The sequence below is a fragment of the Eleutherodactylus coqui genome, chromosome 6 (assembly GCF_035609145.1).
Source record: "Eleutherodactylus coqui strain aEleCoq1 chromosome 6, aEleCoq1.hap1, whole genome shotgun sequence".
In the NCBI taxonomy this organism is placed as follows: Eukaryota; Metazoa; Chordata; class Amphibia; order Anura; family Eleutherodactylidae; genus Eleutherodactylus; species Eleutherodactylus coqui.
This window is the reverse complement of record NC_089842.1, coordinates 82,365,621-82,384,667: the sequence shown is the minus strand read 5'-3', so window position 1 is coordinate 82,384,667 and position 19,047 is coordinate 82,365,621. Positions and strand designations below refer to the sequence as shown.

The 19,047-nt window shown below is 45.6% G+C and overlaps 1 protein-coding gene across 1 annotated transcript in view; it reads left to right on the top strand.

Annotated features, from left to right (window-relative positions):
* LOC136632282 (sialic acid-binding Ig-like lectin 5) overlaps window positions 1-19,001 on the top strand; it is a 46,416-nt gene extending 27,415 nt beyond the window's left edge. Inside the window, exons 7-11 of the mRNA XM_066607059.1 lie at window positions 371-649; window positions 3,761-3,854; window positions 6,162-6,303; window positions 8,986-9,021; window positions 17,632-19,001. Coding sequence (XP_066463156.1) covers window positions 371-649; window positions 3,761-3,854; window positions 6,162-6,303; window positions 8,986-9,021; window positions 17,632-17,736 — 656 coding nt within the window. The 3' untranslated portion in view covers window positions 17,737-19,001. The remainder of the gene's footprint in view (window positions 1-370; window positions 650-3,760; window positions 3,855-6,161; window positions 6,304-8,985; window positions 9,022-17,631) is intronic.
* Window positions 19,002-19,047: the final 46 nt, after the last annotated feature.

Genomic DNA, 19,047 nt, shown 5'->3' with positions numbered 1-19,047 from the left:
AAAATTTCCTCCACACACTGAAAAATTCTTCTGCAGAAATGGAGCCGCTATGCGAAATTTAAGTCCGCAGCATGTCAATTTTCTACGGTGCGGATTCCAGCTCCTCAAATGCAGGAGTGAATTTCGAGCCAAACCATGTCAAAATCTTCACCAAATGATGCAGTTTTTGATGTGGATTTTGCGCTGTGGATCTGCTGAGGAATGTCTTCTGCAGGCGGTCTGCCCCGTGTGAACATCACCCAAGTTCGGCTCAGCAGAACTTGCAGAGGTCCAGGTGGTGCATCCAAAATATGGACTACTAATCACAAGGATAATACACTCATGTCAATGAGGATGTAGTGATATTCTCTTCCTTTTTGTTTCCTACTAGACAAGCCAGAAATTCTTCTGGAATCCCACTGCACACAGAATCTGAGAGTCCTATATTGCCAATGTGTGGTGCTGACTTACAACTCCTCCGTGGCTATCATCTGGGGCGTTAATGATCACCCAATAAATCAGACAGTGGATGGATATACAATGACCACTTCTACAAATGGAAGCACAACATTGGCCACAATTGAAGGAACTATAACTTTTTCCCCTGGCAAATTCTGGTGCTCTGCAAGGAATAAGGGAGGAACTGAGCTATCCAATCTCCTTTTACATGGTAATATAAGCTATACTCTTTAAAATGGTTGGCCAATTTGGAAACCCGTTTTGGTTGGAAGGGTCCCCCATTGCTAGTCTGCTGGCAACCTCAGGGAGCATCTGCACCACCATAGAGGATATAAGGCCTTACATTGTCCCCATTGAATTCAGTGTGCTGTCCATGTAATGCATGCAGATGTAGAGCAAGAGATGCTCTCTGATGCCCCTCTCTCATCTGGCTAAAGTTATTCTAAACAGGTGACCTCCCTCTACTAGCTGCAAATATGCTAACGGGGTATTTGAAAATTAGATTTCTAAACGAGTCAAGTTCTTCAGAGATTGGTATTAAGATAATACATACATTTAATTTTTAGTTGACTTTCACATAATACATTTCACATTGTCATAAGTAGGTGTATTATTCTTCACCAGGTTTGGTTGTCCGAACATGCTGATTACAGAGGGGCTGGATGCCTCACTAATGCATTTGGGGGCAGCTCAACTCTCCTCAGACTGATGATGTTGGGTGGGCAAAGAAGGATCGGGATGTTGAAGTTCAACACCCGATCCTTTTGTACCAATAGAGATAAGTTGCTGCTACAGTTGTTTGGCTGCAGCTTAACTAAGCTCACAAACATTCGGCCAAGCTCTTCTCTCTCCTTCTTCTGCTCAGGTCCCTGGCAGTCAGTATGAATCTCCTTCTATTAGGTAAAAAGAAAAAACTTTTTTACTGTTTTAGCCAGTAGAGCAAAATGTGATTTTTCTCAGTTAGGCCGGACTCACACGAGCATGTCGGTATAGCGTTACCTTCCCTCGTAATACGCTGTACCAATCTCCTTTAGGCGGCTATGTTACCGCTAACATGAACTGTGCAAAATACACGCAGAAGAAAAATCACAGCATGTTCTATCTTGGCACATATTACGCACACATGCACGCTAAGATAGTACATGTCGATGGGCGACAACAGTCCATATGCAATAACAGCCCGCAAGCTATGTGATACGTGTGAACACGGCCTAAGAGAAACAAAGTGATCTTGTAGATATGATAGCTTTTAATGGCTGACAAATAAACTTGATGCTATAGCCAGCTTTCAAACCTACTGTGGGTTCTTCCTCAGGAAGAATGAAGTAGCTCAAAGAAGCATATATAGATCTATTCTATTAAGCCTGAGAAAGACCCCTAAGGCCTTAGTCAGACGGGCGTTTTTTCGCGCGATTTGCGGATCGCATGACGGATGCGCATCCGCAAATCGCGTGACCGGTGCGCGCAAGTCGCCCGCAAATCGCCCGAAAATCTGCTCCTAGCCGCGTTTCATTAGAAACGGGCCGGAGCTGTCCAGCTCATTGCATTCAATGGAGACGGCAATAGAGCCGCCTCCATTTAAAGCAATGCGCTGCAGGCGAGCCCGGGATGAATTGTCGGTAAGGGCTTAAATATATAAGCCCTTCCCTGCAATTCATCCTAAAATGTGTTAAAATAAAAAAAAATTGTATACTCACCTTCTCCCGGCAGCCGGAGCTCCGTGCGGCCGTCCTGCAGTGGGTGTGAAGGGGGTGTGAGTCAGACCTGCCCCCTGATTGGCTCAGCGCTGAGCCAATCAGAGGCATGCCTCACTCACACCCATTCATGAATTCATGAATGGATGTGAGTAAGACCTGCCCCTGATTGGCTCAGCGCTGAGAGGCAGCAGTCACTCACCCATTCATGAATTCATGAATGGGTGTGTGAGTGAAACCGGCCTCTGATTGGTCAGGGCTGTGACCAATCAAAGGCAGATCATTCAGCAGGCGGGGATTTTAAAGCCCCGCCGGCTGAATAGTGCCGAGAAGCAGTTCAGGAGAACTGACAGCGGCCGCGGCTGGACTCCGGCTGCAGCGGAAAGGTGAGTATACAATTTTTTTTTATTTTAACACATTTTAGGATGAATTGCAGGGAAGGGCTTATATATTTAACCCCTTCCCGACAATTCACCCCGCGCACGCCGGCAGCCCATTGCTTTCAATGGAGCGGCTGTATTGCCGCTCCATTGAATTCAATGGGCAAACATCGTTCTTCTCTGTCACAGCTGTAACAGCTGTGGCAGAGAAGAATGATTTGTCTTCTATATGTTCTCAGTGGGGTCGGCGCTGCTGCCGCCGGCCCCATTGAGCGCAACAGGAATCGCAGATCGCAGATAGGTGCGATCTGCGATTTTTTGTTCTATAATTTATCGGACGAGCGCATAAAAAGCGCTCATGTGTCCGATACCATTGCAAAGCAATGGTTTTATAAAATCGCCGGACGCATGCGCATGCGCAAATCGCGGCTAAAAACGCTTGTCTGACTAAGGCCTAAGTAGGTTTGAAAACTTGCTGTAACACCTCTTTTTGTCAACCATTAAAAAGGTATCGTATCTACCATATTACTTGGTTTCTCTTACTGAGAACAATCACATTTTGTCCTTCTGTTGTCATACCCTATCTGCTTCCTATTAGCGTTAAAACAGATGGGTGCGTGCGCAAATACACTAGCTGCAACTGATCGTTTTTGCACATGAACCATTACAAAACTTTTTTTTTAACCGTTTAAATTTTGCAGTACTATCGTGCAAGAATCCCGCCAGTGAAAACAAAACCATTGAAATCAAGAAAAGATTGCAGAAAGATATATACAGTTTATATATGTACTTAGGGAATGAAAAGCAAAGCTCTTACTATGTAGGAATAATCATGTTCTCTCAGCAAAGAGTGCAGCAAATTATACTTCTATAGACACTGCAATGGAAATCCAGCGTAATCTATGGAAATACAGTGCTGGCTGAAATTTTAATGAATTCCAAAGGTCATTGATCTTCATGCTGCGACCACCAGGTGAAGCACTGCGTGTATGTCAGCTCTACTAGACACCCTAATGCCTGCTGGTGGCTGGCATGCACAAGTGTAACCTGGCAAGTTGGTTCCTGCATTACATCTCATACAGAATATGTGTTAGGGCTTCTTGTGTATACACTGAATTTTGAGCACGTGTTGAATCTGCTAGGACTGATCATTTATAGATAAAGTTTCTTCTAAAATTGTGTCCATTCAGTTTTCGGTAGCGAATAGAAGCTGATACACAGTAATACCTGTTCACGTTTTTTTCATAGTGAATTGGACACAGCCTGCTCTGATTGCTGGAGGAATTCTTGCTTTCCTGATACTCTGTATTATCGGTGCAGTCTTTGCAATCAAAAAGTGCAGGTACTATATATAAAGTGCAGATATATTGTGTGCAGATACTATATATAAAGTGCAGGTATATACTGTGCAGGTACTATATATAAAGTGCGGGTATATACTGTGCAGGTACTATATATAAAGTGCAGGTATATACTTTGCAGGTACTATATATAAAGTGCAGGTATATACTGTGCAGGTACTATATATAAAGTGCAGGTATATACTGTGCAGGTGCTATATTTAAAGTGCAGATATATACTGTGCAGGTACTATATATAAAGTGCAGGTATATACTGTGCAGGTGCTATATTTAAAGTGCAGGTATATACTGTGCAGGTACTATATATAAAGTGCAGGTATATACTGTGCAGGTACTATATATAAAGTGCAGGTATATACTGTGCTGGTACTATATATAAAGTGCAGGTATATGTTGTGCAGGTACTATATATAAAGTGCAGGTATATATTGTGCAGGTACTATATATAAAGTGCAGGTATATTCTGTGCAGGTACTATATATAAAGTGCAGGTATATACTGTGCAGGTGCTATATATTTAAAGTGCAGGTATATATTGTGCAGGTACTATATATAAAGTGCAGGTATGAATTGTGCAGATACTATATATAAAGTGCAGGTATATACTGTGCAGGTACTATATATAAAGTGCAGGTATATACTGTGCAGGTACTATATATATTGTGCAGGTATATACTGTGCAGGTACTATATATAAAGTGCAGGTATATACTGTGCAGTTACTATATATAAAGCGCAACTATGCACTATACAAGCATACAGTATAAGGTGCAGGTATATAAAACACAGATTCCATATTTGCCTCCAGTTTATCATTTTGGGTCTAAAATTGATTTTTGATATACTGTAGTGCTCACTTCTGTATGAGGTTTGCTGCATATGCCGAGTTATTTCCCTCACTAGTTACTATGTTGCAGAGGGAAGCGCCCCGCTATATTCAGAGTAAACCGCTTCATAGTTTGTTCTTGCTTTTTATTCCACTTTTCTCTATATAATACCCAGCTCTCCAATCCTAGCAGTAGTGAATATGTGAAAACGGACACCATTTATAGGCAAAAACATCTACAGGGAGCAAATTGGTGGTGATGTGGGCACATGTGGTACATTGCTGACCTCCCACAGCACTTGGATTTCACCTTAGATTTCCACCCTCTTGTGCAGACTGGCATTGGCGCTCTAAGAGGGCTTTTCATAGTATCTGCCCACTGCTAATGCGGGCATGTATAGCTTGCATTATTTATCTGGGCACAGTTTAGGCGACATTCACATGAGCGTTAATCTCAGACAAGTTTTGTGAGCTGTGAGATACACAAAACTCGCGTGGATATAAACTCCATTCTTTTGAATGCAGTCATACACATGAGAGATGTTTTGTTCACAGCGATGCTGCCAGGTAAAAAATATTGCTGCATGTTCTATTTTTCCCGTCTCGTGGAACACATTGAACATTGTTTTCAATTGATCAAACCCATTGCATACTATGCGATGTGCATGCGAGTGCGATGTGATGCCTCCAATTACTGGGAAGCACTCTCCAATCCTATGATGAGCTGGAGGATGGCAATTTCAATGTCAGTGATGCGAGGCATTTTTGCATGGTAACAAGCACGATATCAAACCAGATTTCTTGGCCTGATATCGCGTTCGCCCGTGTGAATATAGCCTCACTTTTTGACCTTCTAGCAATATTTTTGTGAATACTCTTCTACTTGCACTGTTAAGGCCTTAGTCAGACGGGCGTTTTTTCGCGCGATTTGCGCATCGCATGTCGCATGCGCATGCACAAATCGCGTGACCGGAGGCGAAAAATCGCGGGAAAAATCTGCACCTAGCCGCGTTAATCGTCGCAGCAAAACGCCCGTCTGACCGGAGAAAAATCGCCGTGCGCATCAAAATGCGCATGAAATTTCGTCTGACCGGCGAAAAAAATGATTTTGGTGCGCACATAAAACGCAGAACGCAGATAGGCGCGATCTGCGAATCGTCGTGTCCTATAATTTTTCGCATATGCGCATAAAAAGCAGACATGTGACCGATACCATAGTGAACCATTGGTTCTATATATGCGCAAATCGCATGCGCATGCGCAAATCGCGCGAAAAAAACGCCCGTCTGACTAAGGCCTTAAAAGAGGCCTTTGGCATTGTTTATGGGAACCTCTGGATCTGTTTATCTGGGCACTCTATTGTAGACTGATGTCTGTTACAAATTAATGATACTTGTTATACATTTTATATTTATATTATAATTATTCTTGTTATACATTTGCTGTTTTTATGCTTTTTTCAGATCCCAAGAAAAGAAAACATTAAAACAAAACACTTACATATTGACGGGCACTAAACATGATAATATGAGTACTAATGATGGGATGGTGCGGTATCATACAACGAAGGACAAGAAGGACGTTTGTGAGGCTGTTTTATACGAGGTGAAGGAAAAATAACATATCAATTTACATATGTAGCATAACTAAGGCCAGGCTCACACGAACATATTGAATTCTATATTACACGCAGTATACATGTGCATAGTATGTGGTGAATGGCGCCACTAAAAGTACATTGATTTTCATTGTTCTGTATATTTATTGCATATACTACGCACATGAAAAAATGCAGCATGTTCTATTTTACCACATATTATGCACATACATCCCTATGGGTGAGTTCGGAATGCAGTACATTCGCAGCTCCACTCCATATCAAATAACGGTGACATCATCACAGGTCCTGTAAGCACATGGCTGCTGTCAGGCTTCGTATGTTTTAGAACCTGTGATGACGTCATCATCATGTGATCAGGGGCGGGGCTCAGACATGGTGACTGATCATATGTTGGTGACATCATCACTTGCAACTCATACAATCACTCATCATCACTCAGTCACACATCACTCACAGATAGTTGGTCATTAGTACTAGCAATTATTAGGAAATTATAGCACCAGTGTTTCTAGTGGTGCAATGTGCCACACAGCTCTGCTACATGCATGTCACACACACAGCTGTGGTACAAGCACTTTACACACACACAGAGGTTTGCTACATGCATGTCACATACACACAGCCCTGCTACATGCATGTCACACACACAGCTCTGCTACATGTACGTCACATACAGCTCTGCTACATACATTTTTCATCCCATACAACAGGGATCACAACCGCCACAGCAGTGTCCTGCACACACTGATCGCCCCCTGGTCATGTGACCCCGGACTCCTCTCACACAGGTGACTGATCACATGACAGTGACATCATCATAGGTCCTGTAAGCACATGGCTGCTTTCAAGCTCTGCATGTTTTATGATTTAGGACCTTTGATGACGTTGTCATCATATGATCGGGGTGGAGCATATAACTCACTCACAGGCAGGTGATCATTAGTTTTTTGACTAGTAATTATTAGCAAATTATAGTACCAGTGTTTCTGGTGGTACAATGCATCACACAGCTGTGCTACATGCATGTCCCACACACAGCTCTGCTACATGTACATCACATACAGCTCTGCTACATACATTCTTCATCCAATACAACAGGGATCACAAGCAACACGGCACTCGGGATGAAGGACCTATGATGACATTACCATCATGCTCTGCCCCTGATTACACAATGGTGACATCATCACAGGTCCTTCATCCAGAGTGAGGGAGTTACATGCTCTGCCACTGATCACGTGATGGTGACATTATCACAGGTCCTTCATCCTGAGTGAGTTACATGCTCCGCCCGTGATCACATGACAGTGACGTCAACACAGGTTCTTCATCCCTGTGCAGATTACACGCAGACTACATTACCTACAAACCCCTGTGGCCTGTGTGTATAACCCTGATGCTGGAATAAAAAATATGAATTCCAGATTACAGTGAGTGGCTTTTTTTTGTTGTTGAAGCTCTGCTGGGAGTTATCCTTTTAAGAACACCATCAGGGGGCCACAGAGTGTTGATTGATTGGATTTATACATTTGGGCCAAAATTTTGACCCAGGACAGGAGGGGTAGGGGGTTATTTTATCTGCAGTAGTTTTTCTCTACCATCCCACTAGCTTTGGTACCTGTTTTCAGATGGGCCCATTGCAGCCAGGGGCGTAACTATAGGGGATACAAGGGAAATGGTTGCACCTGGGTCCAGGAGCCTTAGGGGGCCCATAGGGCCTCTTTTCTCCATTTAGGAAGCCCAGTACTATGAATAAAGCATTATAGTTGGGGGCCCTGTTACAGGTTTTGCATTGGTGCCCAGGAGCTTCAAGTTACGACTCTGGCTGCAGCAATTTTCTAACTACCAAATGCACACTATGCACTGCTGTAATTCGCCAGTGTTGATTACATGAGCAGCTCTGGCCAATCAGAGAGCAGGTATAATGCATTAATAGTCTAACACTAGAATATCTAATCCCCATAGTGTATTTGTTAACGACTGTGCTGGCCATCTTGGATGCCCCCCAAAAAAAGGACCCTGAACTGGCTGATTGGAGGGACAGTAGAGAAAAGCATCTGCAGGTTATATACCCACCTTCCCCTCTGGTCTCAGGACAGAACTTTGTCTCAAAACTGGAAGGCTACTTTAAAATCTGTGTCACATACTTAAAGGGAGTCTGTCAGCCGGAACATGCTGTCCAAACTGCAGACAACATGTTATAGAGCGGGAGGAGTTGAGTGGACTTTATTCATTAAAACTTCTGTACTTTCTGAACTGAACAGTCCAGTGGGTGGAGCTATAAGTGATTGGCAGCTACCCCTGTATGTACAGTCCTACACAGATGGCTGCCAGTCACTGATAGGACCGCCCATTGGACTGTTCAAATCAGAATGTACAGAGATAAAAATGAATAAAATACAAGTTATACTAAATCTTTCCCCATTAAACTATACATCAATCTGCTCAGCTCCTCCTGCTCTATAGCATCATGGCTGCAGTCTGGACAGCCTGTTCCAGCTGACAGATTCCATAATGAGAAAATTGCCTTGTATGAAGACGAGACAGCTTTATGTATTCATTTGAAAATGATCAACTATCTGGTCATTCTATTCAGTAGATTCTTGTTTATCTTTGCACTAAATATACTGAGTTTTTAATTTTCTATGTTTTGTTCTCCATTTCAGGAGTCAGAAAATCATTACATGAATTCGAGGTTCCAGGTACCAGATTATTAGTTGTATAATTAACCCTATTTATTCCTACTATATTTTTGAGACATACCAAGATGCACATTCATTTCTATATGGCGATGAGCAAGTATGTGAAAAAGTTTGCTTCACACAACGATTTCCTACCTGCAAAGCTGTATTTCCCACATATTTGACAGATGAAATGAATGCAGAGAAATTTGCTTAATTATAATGTTGACCGTTTGAAACGCTCTGACTTTAACGGTTTTAATTCATGCATAGCTATAATAATCAATCAGCTTCTCCTGCAGAGCTAAATAACTTCATTATTTCTGGCGCACGGACAGCAAAAGACGTGCCAAACATATTAATAAGTATGCACCTTTAAATACTTTGGGCAGATCTTTCTCCAGCATATTGCTGCTAAATAAAGACTTGAGCAACGTGGTAGATACATTACAATACATATCTTGATCCTGAGTAGAGATGAGCGAGCGTACTCGCTAAGGCAAACTACTCGAGCAAGTAGTGCATTAAACGAGTACCTGCCCACTCGTCTCTAAAGATTCGGGTGCCGGCGGGGAAAAGCAGTGAGTTGCGGGAGTGAGCAGGGAGGAGCGGGGGGGGGGGGGGGGGGGAGGAGAGCTCCTTCTCGCCCCCTGTGGCACCCAAATCTTTAGAGACGAGCGGGCAGGTACTCGCGTAAGCACTACTCGCTCCAGTAGTTTGTCTTAGCGAGTACGCTCGCTCATCTCTAATCCTGAGTAATATATATTATTTACAAGAGCTACATTCTCAATTCTGCTTGTTATAACTGAAGGAGCAGTAGGCTTGTGGACAGATATACCTCTAAGGCCCTCAATGAGATGGGCGTTTTTATGTGCGCATCTTTATTGCGTTTGCGATTCGCATCTATATAGAACCAATGTTTTTCAATGGCAGCGGTCAGATGTCTGATTTTTACATGCGCATAAAATTCGCACCTGCAAAAGATAGAACATATGGGTGGCAATGGACGTGGTCACGCGTTGTTTTTTTTACACGCGCAGTGCGATATTTTTTACGCGCGAATAAACGCCGTCTGACTGAACCCTAAGAGCTTTCTCTGTGCTCTAATGCTACACTGGGACAGATAGTTTAACCTACATCAAATAATGCCATAGTATCTAGTGTAAAGACTTCCCAGGATGTAAATCATCAGGATTTGCTGTGTGCAGACACTGAACAAGCAGGTAATAAATCCACAAAGAAAATCCTTTTAATGGCATTGTAAGCGTTGTCGTCATCATTGTACATGAAGGACATATCAATATAATCTAATAGGTTAAATGTGACGCATAAGCAGTAAGCCCTAGTCACATTTGATCAACTTCAAAGTCACCTCCAAATGAAGTAGTCTCCTGCTGAATATTTGTGACCTATTATTGAGCCAAAGCATAAAGTCAACCAGAAGTGGTACTCTAATGAGCCAGTCTGACACTTCCCATTCCTTACTAAGGGCTTTTACCCACTAGCGCTTTTTTAATGCTGCAATATCGCTGCGTTTTTTTTACTGCAAATGTCAATGGGACTTTCTAATGTTAAAATCGCATCGCACAAAAAAATCACAGAAGCGCAAACTTGCGATTTTTGTGTGATGCGATTTTAACATTAGAAAGTCCCATTGACATTTGCAGTAAAAAAAAACGCAGCGATTTCGCAGCGTTAAAAAAAACGCTAGTGGGTAGATGCCCTAAGGGTAGCTTTTAGAGATGAGCGAGCACCAAAATGCTCGGGTGCTCGTTACTCGGGACGAAATTACCGCGATGCTCGAGGGTTCGTTTCGAGTAACGAACCCCATTGAAGTCAATGGGCGACCGAAGCATTTTTGTATTTCGCCGATGCTCGCTAAGGTTTTCATGTGTGAAAATCTGGGCAATTCCAGAAAGTGATGGGAACGACACAGCAATGGACAGGGCAGGCGAGGGGCTACATGTTGGGCTGCATCTCAAGTTCACAGGTCCCACTATTAAGCCACAATAGCGGCAAGAGTGGGCCCCCCCCCCTCCCAAAAACTTTTACTTCTGAAAAGCCCTCATTAGTAATGCATACCTTAGCTAAGCACCACACTACCTCCAACAAAGCACAATCACTGCCTGCATGACACTCCACTGCCACTTCTCCGGGCTTACATGCTGCCCAACCGCCCCCCCCTCCCCCCCACAGCGCACACCAAAGTGTCCCTGTGCAGCCTTCAGCTGCCCTCATGCCACGCCACACTCATGTCTATTTAGAAGTGCGTCTGCCATGAGGAGGAACCGCAGGCACACACTGCAGAGGGTTGGCACGGCTAGGCAGCGACCCTCTTTAAAAGGGGCGGGGCGATAGCCCACAATGCTGTACAGAAGCAATGAGAAATAGAATCCTGTGCCACCGCCATCAGGAGCTGCACACGTGGGCATAGCAATGGGGAACCTATGTGCCACACACTATTCATTCTGTCAAGGTGTCTGCATGCCCCAGTCAGACCGCGGTTTTTAATTCATAGACACAGGCAGGTACAACTCCCTATTGTGAAGTCCCTGTGGACCGACAGCATGGGTGGCTCCCTGGAACCCACCGGCGGTACATAAAAATATCCCATTGCAGTGCCCATCACAGCTGAGGTAGTAATGTCATGTTTAATACAGGTGGGCTTCGGCCCACACTGCATGCCCCAGTCAGACTGGGGTTCTTTACAAGTGGAAACAGATGCATTTATAATTCCCTGTGGACCCACAGCATGGGTGGGTGCCAGGAAGCCACAGGCGGTACATAGAAATATCCCATTGCATTGCCCAACACAGCTGAGGTAGTAATGTCGTGCGTAATATAGGTGGGCTTCGGCCCACACTGCATGCCCCAGTCAGACTGGGGTTCTTTACAAGTGGACAGATGTAGGTTAAACTCCGTGTGCACCTACAGCATGGGTGGCTCCCTGGAACCCACCGGCGGTACATAAAAATATCCCATTGCAATGCCCAACACAGCGGATGTAACATCAGCTGTAATGCAGGTGGGCTAAAAATTCATTTGATTACACTGAAGGCGAGGGCCCACAAAAATAGCTGTATCAACAGTACTAATGTACATCCAAAAAATTGGCCATGGCCAACCAAGAGGGCAGGTGAAACCCATTAATCGCTTTGGTTAATGTGGCTAGGCCTGGAGGCAGCCCAGTTTAACGAAAAATTGGTTCAAGTTAAAGTTTCAACGCTTTTAAGAGCATTAAAACATATAAAAATTGTTTAGAAAAATTATATGAGTGAGCCTTGTGGCCCTAAGAAAAATTGCCCGTTCAGCGTGATTACGTGAGGTTTCAGGAGGAGGAGCAGGAGGAGGAGGAGGAATATTAGACACAGATTGATGAAGCAGAAATGTCCCCGTTTTGGATGGTGATACAGAACGATGCTTCCATCCGCAGGTGCAGCCTACGTATTGCTTACGTATCGCTGCTGTCCGCTGGTGGAGAAGAGAAGTCTGGGGAAATCCAGGCTTTGTTCATCTTGATGAGTGTAAGCCTGTCGGCACTGTCGGTTGACAGGTGGGTACGCTTATCCGTGATGATTCCCCCAGCCACACTAAACACCCTCTCTGACAAGGCGCTAGCCGCAGGACAAGCAAGCACCTCCAGGGCATACAGCGCGAGTTCAGGCCACGTGTCCAGCTTCGACACCCAGTAGTTGTAGGGGGCAGAGGCGTCACGGAGGACGGTCGTGCGATCGGCTACGTACTCCCTCACCATCCTTTTACAGTGCTCCCACCGACTCAGCCTTGACTGGGGAGCGGTGACACAGTCTTGCTGGGGAGCCATAATGCTGGCAAAGGCCTTAGATAATGTTCCCCTGCCTGCGCTGTACATGCTGCCTGATCTCTGCGCCTCCCCTGCTACCTGGCCCTCGGAACTGCGCCTTCTGCCACTAGCGCTGTCGGATGGGAAGTTTACCATCAGTTTGTCCACCAGCGCCCTGTGGTATAGCATCATTCTCGAACCCCTTTCCTCTTCGGGAATGAGAGTGCAAAGGCTCTCCTTATACCGTGGGTCGAGCAGTGTGTACACCCAGTAATCCGTAGCGGCCAGAATGCGTGCAACGCGAGGGTCACGCGAAAGGCATCCTAACATGAAGTCAGCCATGTGTGCCAGGGTACCTGTACGCAACACATGGCTGTCTTCACTAGGAAGATCACTTTCAGGATCCTCCTCCTCCTCCTCTTCCTCCTCCTCAGGCCATACACGCTGAAAGGATGACAGCCCAGCAGCATCTGTACCCTCAGCAGTGGGCCAAGCTGTCTCTTCCCCCTCCTCCTCATCCTCCTCATGCTCCTCCTCCTCCTCCTCAACGCGCTGAGATATAGACAGGTGGGTGCTCTGACTATCCAGCGACATACTGTCTTCCCCCGGCTCTGTTTCCGAGCGCAAAGCGTCTGCCTTTATGCTTTGCAGGGAACTTCTCAAGATGCATAGCAGAGGAATGGTGACGCTAATGATTGCAGCATCGCCGCTCACCACCTGGGTAGACTCCTCAAATGTTCCAAGGACCTGGCAGATGGCTGCCAACCAGGGCCACTCTTCTGTAAATAATTGAGGAGGCTGACTCCCACTGCGCCGCGCAAGTTGGAGTTGGTATTCCACTATAGCTCTACGCTGCTCATAGAGTCTGGCCAACATGTGGAGCGTAGAGTTCCACTGTGTGGGCACGTCGCACAGCAGTCGGTGCACTGGCAGATTAAACCTATGTTGCAGTGTCCGCAGGGTGGCAGCGTGCGTGTGGGATTTGCGGAAATGTGCGCAGAGCTGGCGCACCTTTCCGAGCAGGTATGACAAGTGGGGGTAGCTTTTCAGAAAGCGCTGAACCACCAAATTAAAGACATTGGCCAGGCATGGCACGTGCGTGAGGCTGCCGAGCTGCAGAGCCGCCACCAGCTTACGGCCGTTGTCACACACGACCATGCCCGGTTGGAGGCTCAGCGGCGCAAGCCAGTGGTCGGTCTGCTCTGTCAGACCCTGCAGCAGTTCGTGGGCCGTGTGCCTCTTCTCTCCTAAGCTGAGTAGTTTCAGCACGGCCTGCTGACGCTTGCCCACCGCTGTGCTGCCACGCCGCGTGACACCGACTGCTGGCGACGTGCTGCTGACACATCTTGATTGCGAGACAGAGGTTGCGTTGGAGGAGGAGGAGGAGGAAGGTGCTTTAGTGGAGGAAGCATACACCGCCGCAGATACCACCACCGAGCTGTGGCCCGCAATTCTGGGGGTGGGTAGGACGTGAGCGGTCCCAGGCTCTGACTCGGTCCCAGCCTCCACTAAATTCACCCAATGTGCCGTCAGGGAGATATAGTGGCACTGCCCGCCTGTGCTTGTCCACGTGTCCGTTGTTAAGTGGACCTTGGCAGTAACCGCGTTGGTGAGGGCGCGTACAATGTTGCGGGAGACGTGGTCGTGCAGGGCTGGGACGGCACATCGGGAAAAGTAGTGGCGACTGGGAACGCCATCATGCTTTTGAAAGCCTCCGTTTCCACAAGCCTATACGGCAGCATCTGTAGGCTGATCAATTTTGCAATGTGCACGTTTAACGCTTGAGCGTGCGGGTGCGTGGCGTCGTACTTGCGCTTGCGCTCAAACTGTGGCACTAGCGACGTCTGGACGCTGCGCTGAGAGCCATTGCTGGATGGGGCCGAGGACAGCGGAGGTGATGGTGTGGGTGCAGGCCAGGAGACGGTAGTGCCTGTGTCCTCAGAGGGGGGTTGGATCTCAGTGGCAGGTTGGGGCACAGGGGGAGAGGCAGTGGTGCAAACCGGAGGCGGTGAACGGGCATCGTCCCACCTTGTGGGGTGCTTGGCCATCATATGCCTGCGCATGCTGTTGGTGGTGCCTCCCCAGCTGATCTTGGCGCGACAAAGGTTGCACACCACTGTTCGTCGGTCGTCAGGCGTCTCTGTGAAAAACTGCCACACCGTAGAGCACCTTGACCTGTGCAGGGTGGCATGGCGCGAGGGGGCGCTTTGGGAAACAGTTGGTGGATTATTCGGTCTGGCCCTGCCTCTACCCCTGGCCACCGCACTGGCTCGGCCTGTGCCCACACCCTCACTTGGCCCTCCGCGTCCTCGGCCGCGTCCACATCCTCTAGGCCTACCCCTACCCCTCAGCATGCTGTATTACCAGTGATTTGATTTCCCAGGCAGGAAAGAAATTGGCGCAAGGCTGCACTCAACCGTAGCTGGTTGCGTCTGATTTTTTTTACGTTCTCCACGCAGCACACACGTACCCAGAGCCCTTAGGACTGACACAGGCAGGCCAAATATAATTAATTCGCTTTTTTACAAAGGGAGGGCCCCACTGTGGATATTCAATGAACAATACGTTTAATAACTGTGGTGTGGCCCTGAAAAAGTGTCACACAACTTTAGTGTAGCAGAGTTATTAACTCTGGCAGAGCAGGTATTTGCCAGTCAGGAAAGACAATGGCGCAAGCCTGCAGTAAACTGTAGCTGGTTGCGTTTGATTTTTGTACGTTCTCCACGCAGCACACACGTACACGGAGACCTTAGGACTGACACAGGCAGGCCAAATATAATTAATTCGCTTTTTTGCAAAGGGAGGGCCCCACTGCGGATATTCAATGAACAATACGTTTAATAACTGTGGTGTGGCCCTGAAAAAGTGTCACACAACTTTAGTGTAGCAGAGTTATTAACTCTAGCAGAGCAGGTATTTGCCAGTCAGGAAAGACAATGGCGCAAGCCTGCAGTAAACCGTAGCTGGTTGCGTTTGATTTTTGTACGTTCTCCACGCAGCACACACGTACACGGAGACCTTAGGACTGACACAGGCAGGCCAAATATAATTAATTCGCTTTTTTGCAAAGGGAGGGCCCCACTGCGGATATTCAATGAACAATAACTGTGTTGTGGCCCTGCCTACACAATTCTGTCCCTGTAGTATCAATGGAGGGTGCAATGCTCTGCACAGACGATTTTTTGAAAAAAAAAAAAATGCAACACTGCTAACAGCAGCCAGCACAGTACTGCACACGGTTAAATTTGGCCCTAGAAAGGACCGTTGAGGTTCTTGAAGGCTACACTCACTCCTAACACTCTCCCTGCCTAAGCACCACTTCTGTCCCTAATACCGGGTGCAATGCTCTGCACTGCCGATTTTGAGAAAAAAAAAAAAAATTTCCACTGCTAACAGCAGCCTGCACACACGTAGATGTGGCCCTAAGAAGGACCGTTGGGGTTCTTGAAGCCTACACTCACTACAAACACTCTCCCTACAGCAACTCCAATAGAACAGCACTTTCCCTCACTAACTCACACGGCATCTGAGCCGAGCCGCGGGAGGGGCCGACTTTTATACTCGGGTGACATCTGATCACCCCAGCCACTCACAGCAGGGGGGTGGTATAGGGCTTGAACGTCACAGGGGGAAGTTGTAATGCCTTCCCTGTCTTTCAATTGGCCAGAAAAGCGCGCTAACGTCTCAGAGAGGAAACTGAAAGTAACCGGAACACCGCGTGGTACTCGTTACGAGTAACGAGCATCCCGAACACCGTAATATTCACACGAATATCAAGCTCGGACGAGTACGTTCGCTCATCTCTAGTAGCTTTACATGGGACAACTGCTGTCCAAATAGTCCCTTGATAGAAGCAACAGTAAGCTCTTTGTTTCAACTCACCTAAAAATAGTCACTGGTTAATTATCATCACAGTAGATAAAGATGACTGGCAACAGGAAGTGATGCAGTTAAAACTCCTTTATTCTTCCAAACACCATATGACGTTTCGATCAATAGTTTGATACTTGATAAAGATCAAACTATTGATTGAAACGTCGTATGGTGTTTGGAGGAATAAAGGAGTTTTAACTGCATCACTTCCTGCTGCCACGGTCATCTTTATCTACTGTGCTGATTTGGGGCTGAGCGATCCGGTTCCCTGCTGTGGCGTGCACATTGGACGGTCCCACCCTGTGGGTTTGATGGAGCTGTGCTGTCTTGGATTCTATTATGGGGTTAATTATCATCAGGTGTAAACAGGTAATCTTGTCTTTCAATGACTAGCCAACAGCGTTTTAGGAAGGTGTGCGCTTGTACGTCGTCTGCCTTCCGCCGAATGCTGATTGACTCACGATTTTTTTTGAAATTTTGACTTTTCACTTGACGCTCATTGATTTGTGAAGAGACATAAATATGTGTAAGCGATCCTTTACTGAGCAGTCCCTGCTGATCTTCAAAAGAACACTCGCATACCTCTGATAACAAATGCAAAAAGAAAGTCCCTGCCAGTGAGAAGAATGAGAGACCGCAACACTGGCTGTTCAGTTCAACCAGAGACCTCAGCAGCGAGTGTTCACTTGAAGACCTCTCACGCACACTTATGTGAGTTCACTGGACTCGGCAACCAATGAACGTGCATTGGAGAGAGGCTGAAATACACGTTCATCAGAGACCCTCACGCCCTGTAGCTAGACAACCAGTGCTATTTCAGTCCATGTAAATGCTCCCAAAAAAATCACAGGGGTCTAATCTTAGCCGAAATCTTTATGGATGCTAAATAAAATGTACAGTAAATACTATATTTGACATACTCTGAAGTTAACCTTGACTCTTCCCATATTTTGCAGAATAAAAATGATAATGAGGATTCTAAAGAAGTTTACACCGCTGTACTAAAAGAAGAAGAGGAAACAGATGAGAACGAAGAAGAAGGGATCTATGCCAACTACTGATCTTACTTATAGCTGTATGATCGTACATTGTTGAAGATTTTGGATACTTACTTTGTATACAGTCTACTATTGTTCATGCACTTCTGTAGATGCATGGATTATTCTGATCAGTGCAGTCAAACACTTATCCGCTCTTCATGGCAGCATTGCTCTGAATATGATATATATTATCTTGAGATTTTAGTAAATGGCACATATATTTTTTTGTTAATATACTCAGAATTTTAACGTTTTTGTAGTAGACCTTAGGTGATAATCACTGTAGGCCCCTGTCTATGCACCCTTAGGGCGAGCACCCACTGGCGTTTGCGTTTTCCGCGGGTAAAAAACGCGTTTCCCACGATTTTTCCGCGCGTTTTTCGCGGCGTTTTCGCGGCTTTTCCATTAATTTCCATTGACTTTCATGGGTGCATTAGGAGAAAAATAAGGACACATATGCAACTGACAGTTCCTATGTTAAAAACGCAAACGCAATGCAAAAAAAACGCCAGTGGACAGGAACACATGTTATCTCTATGCCTGTGCAGGAAAAACGCAAAACGCAAAACGCAGGTAAAAAAACGCCAGTGGGTGCTCGCCCTTAGTCTTGATCTTCTGTACTATAATAACAGTAAACTACTGTTTTTCCTACCTTTAACTTAACCCCAGGGAACAAAGTCACAGTACAAACTTATCTTTTCGAACTTTGTATAAACTTTGTGTGACACAGTCCCAATAGCCATCTGTCTACCCTACATTTGGATTGACAAGAGTACACACTTATCCAGATATCTTTGGACTTTTCAAGCATGGTGGATTCTTTTGTATGCCTTGTTTGACCAAATATTGACATTGACCCTGTGCAGAGGGAGCAGAGCTGTAACAGTAAGATGAAGCATAGAGGTCGGTCAGCCCTAGCATTTTGGTGAGTAGCACAATATGAAGAGGGCAGAAGATACCAGACCTTGCTCATATATGTAGAGGAATAATATTATTCCTTTGACTTATCACTCAAAAGGGATAATTACCTGCATCATGACACTTTCTACACATGACAACTAGATATGACAAAGTATCCTAGAATGATAGCTACATATGGCAACATACCTTACAATGATGGCAACAAATGATAACGTATCTTATGATGCCTACTACACGCGACAACATATCCTACAATGGCCACTATTTGGACTTTTCCTATAATCACTACTATATATAATGTCTCATATAACGACCAATACACATGACAATGTTTCTTATTTTGTTTTCATGAGTAAATAAACATTCTCACATTCTTGCCTCACATTTCATTCATTCTGTATGACTAAGTCA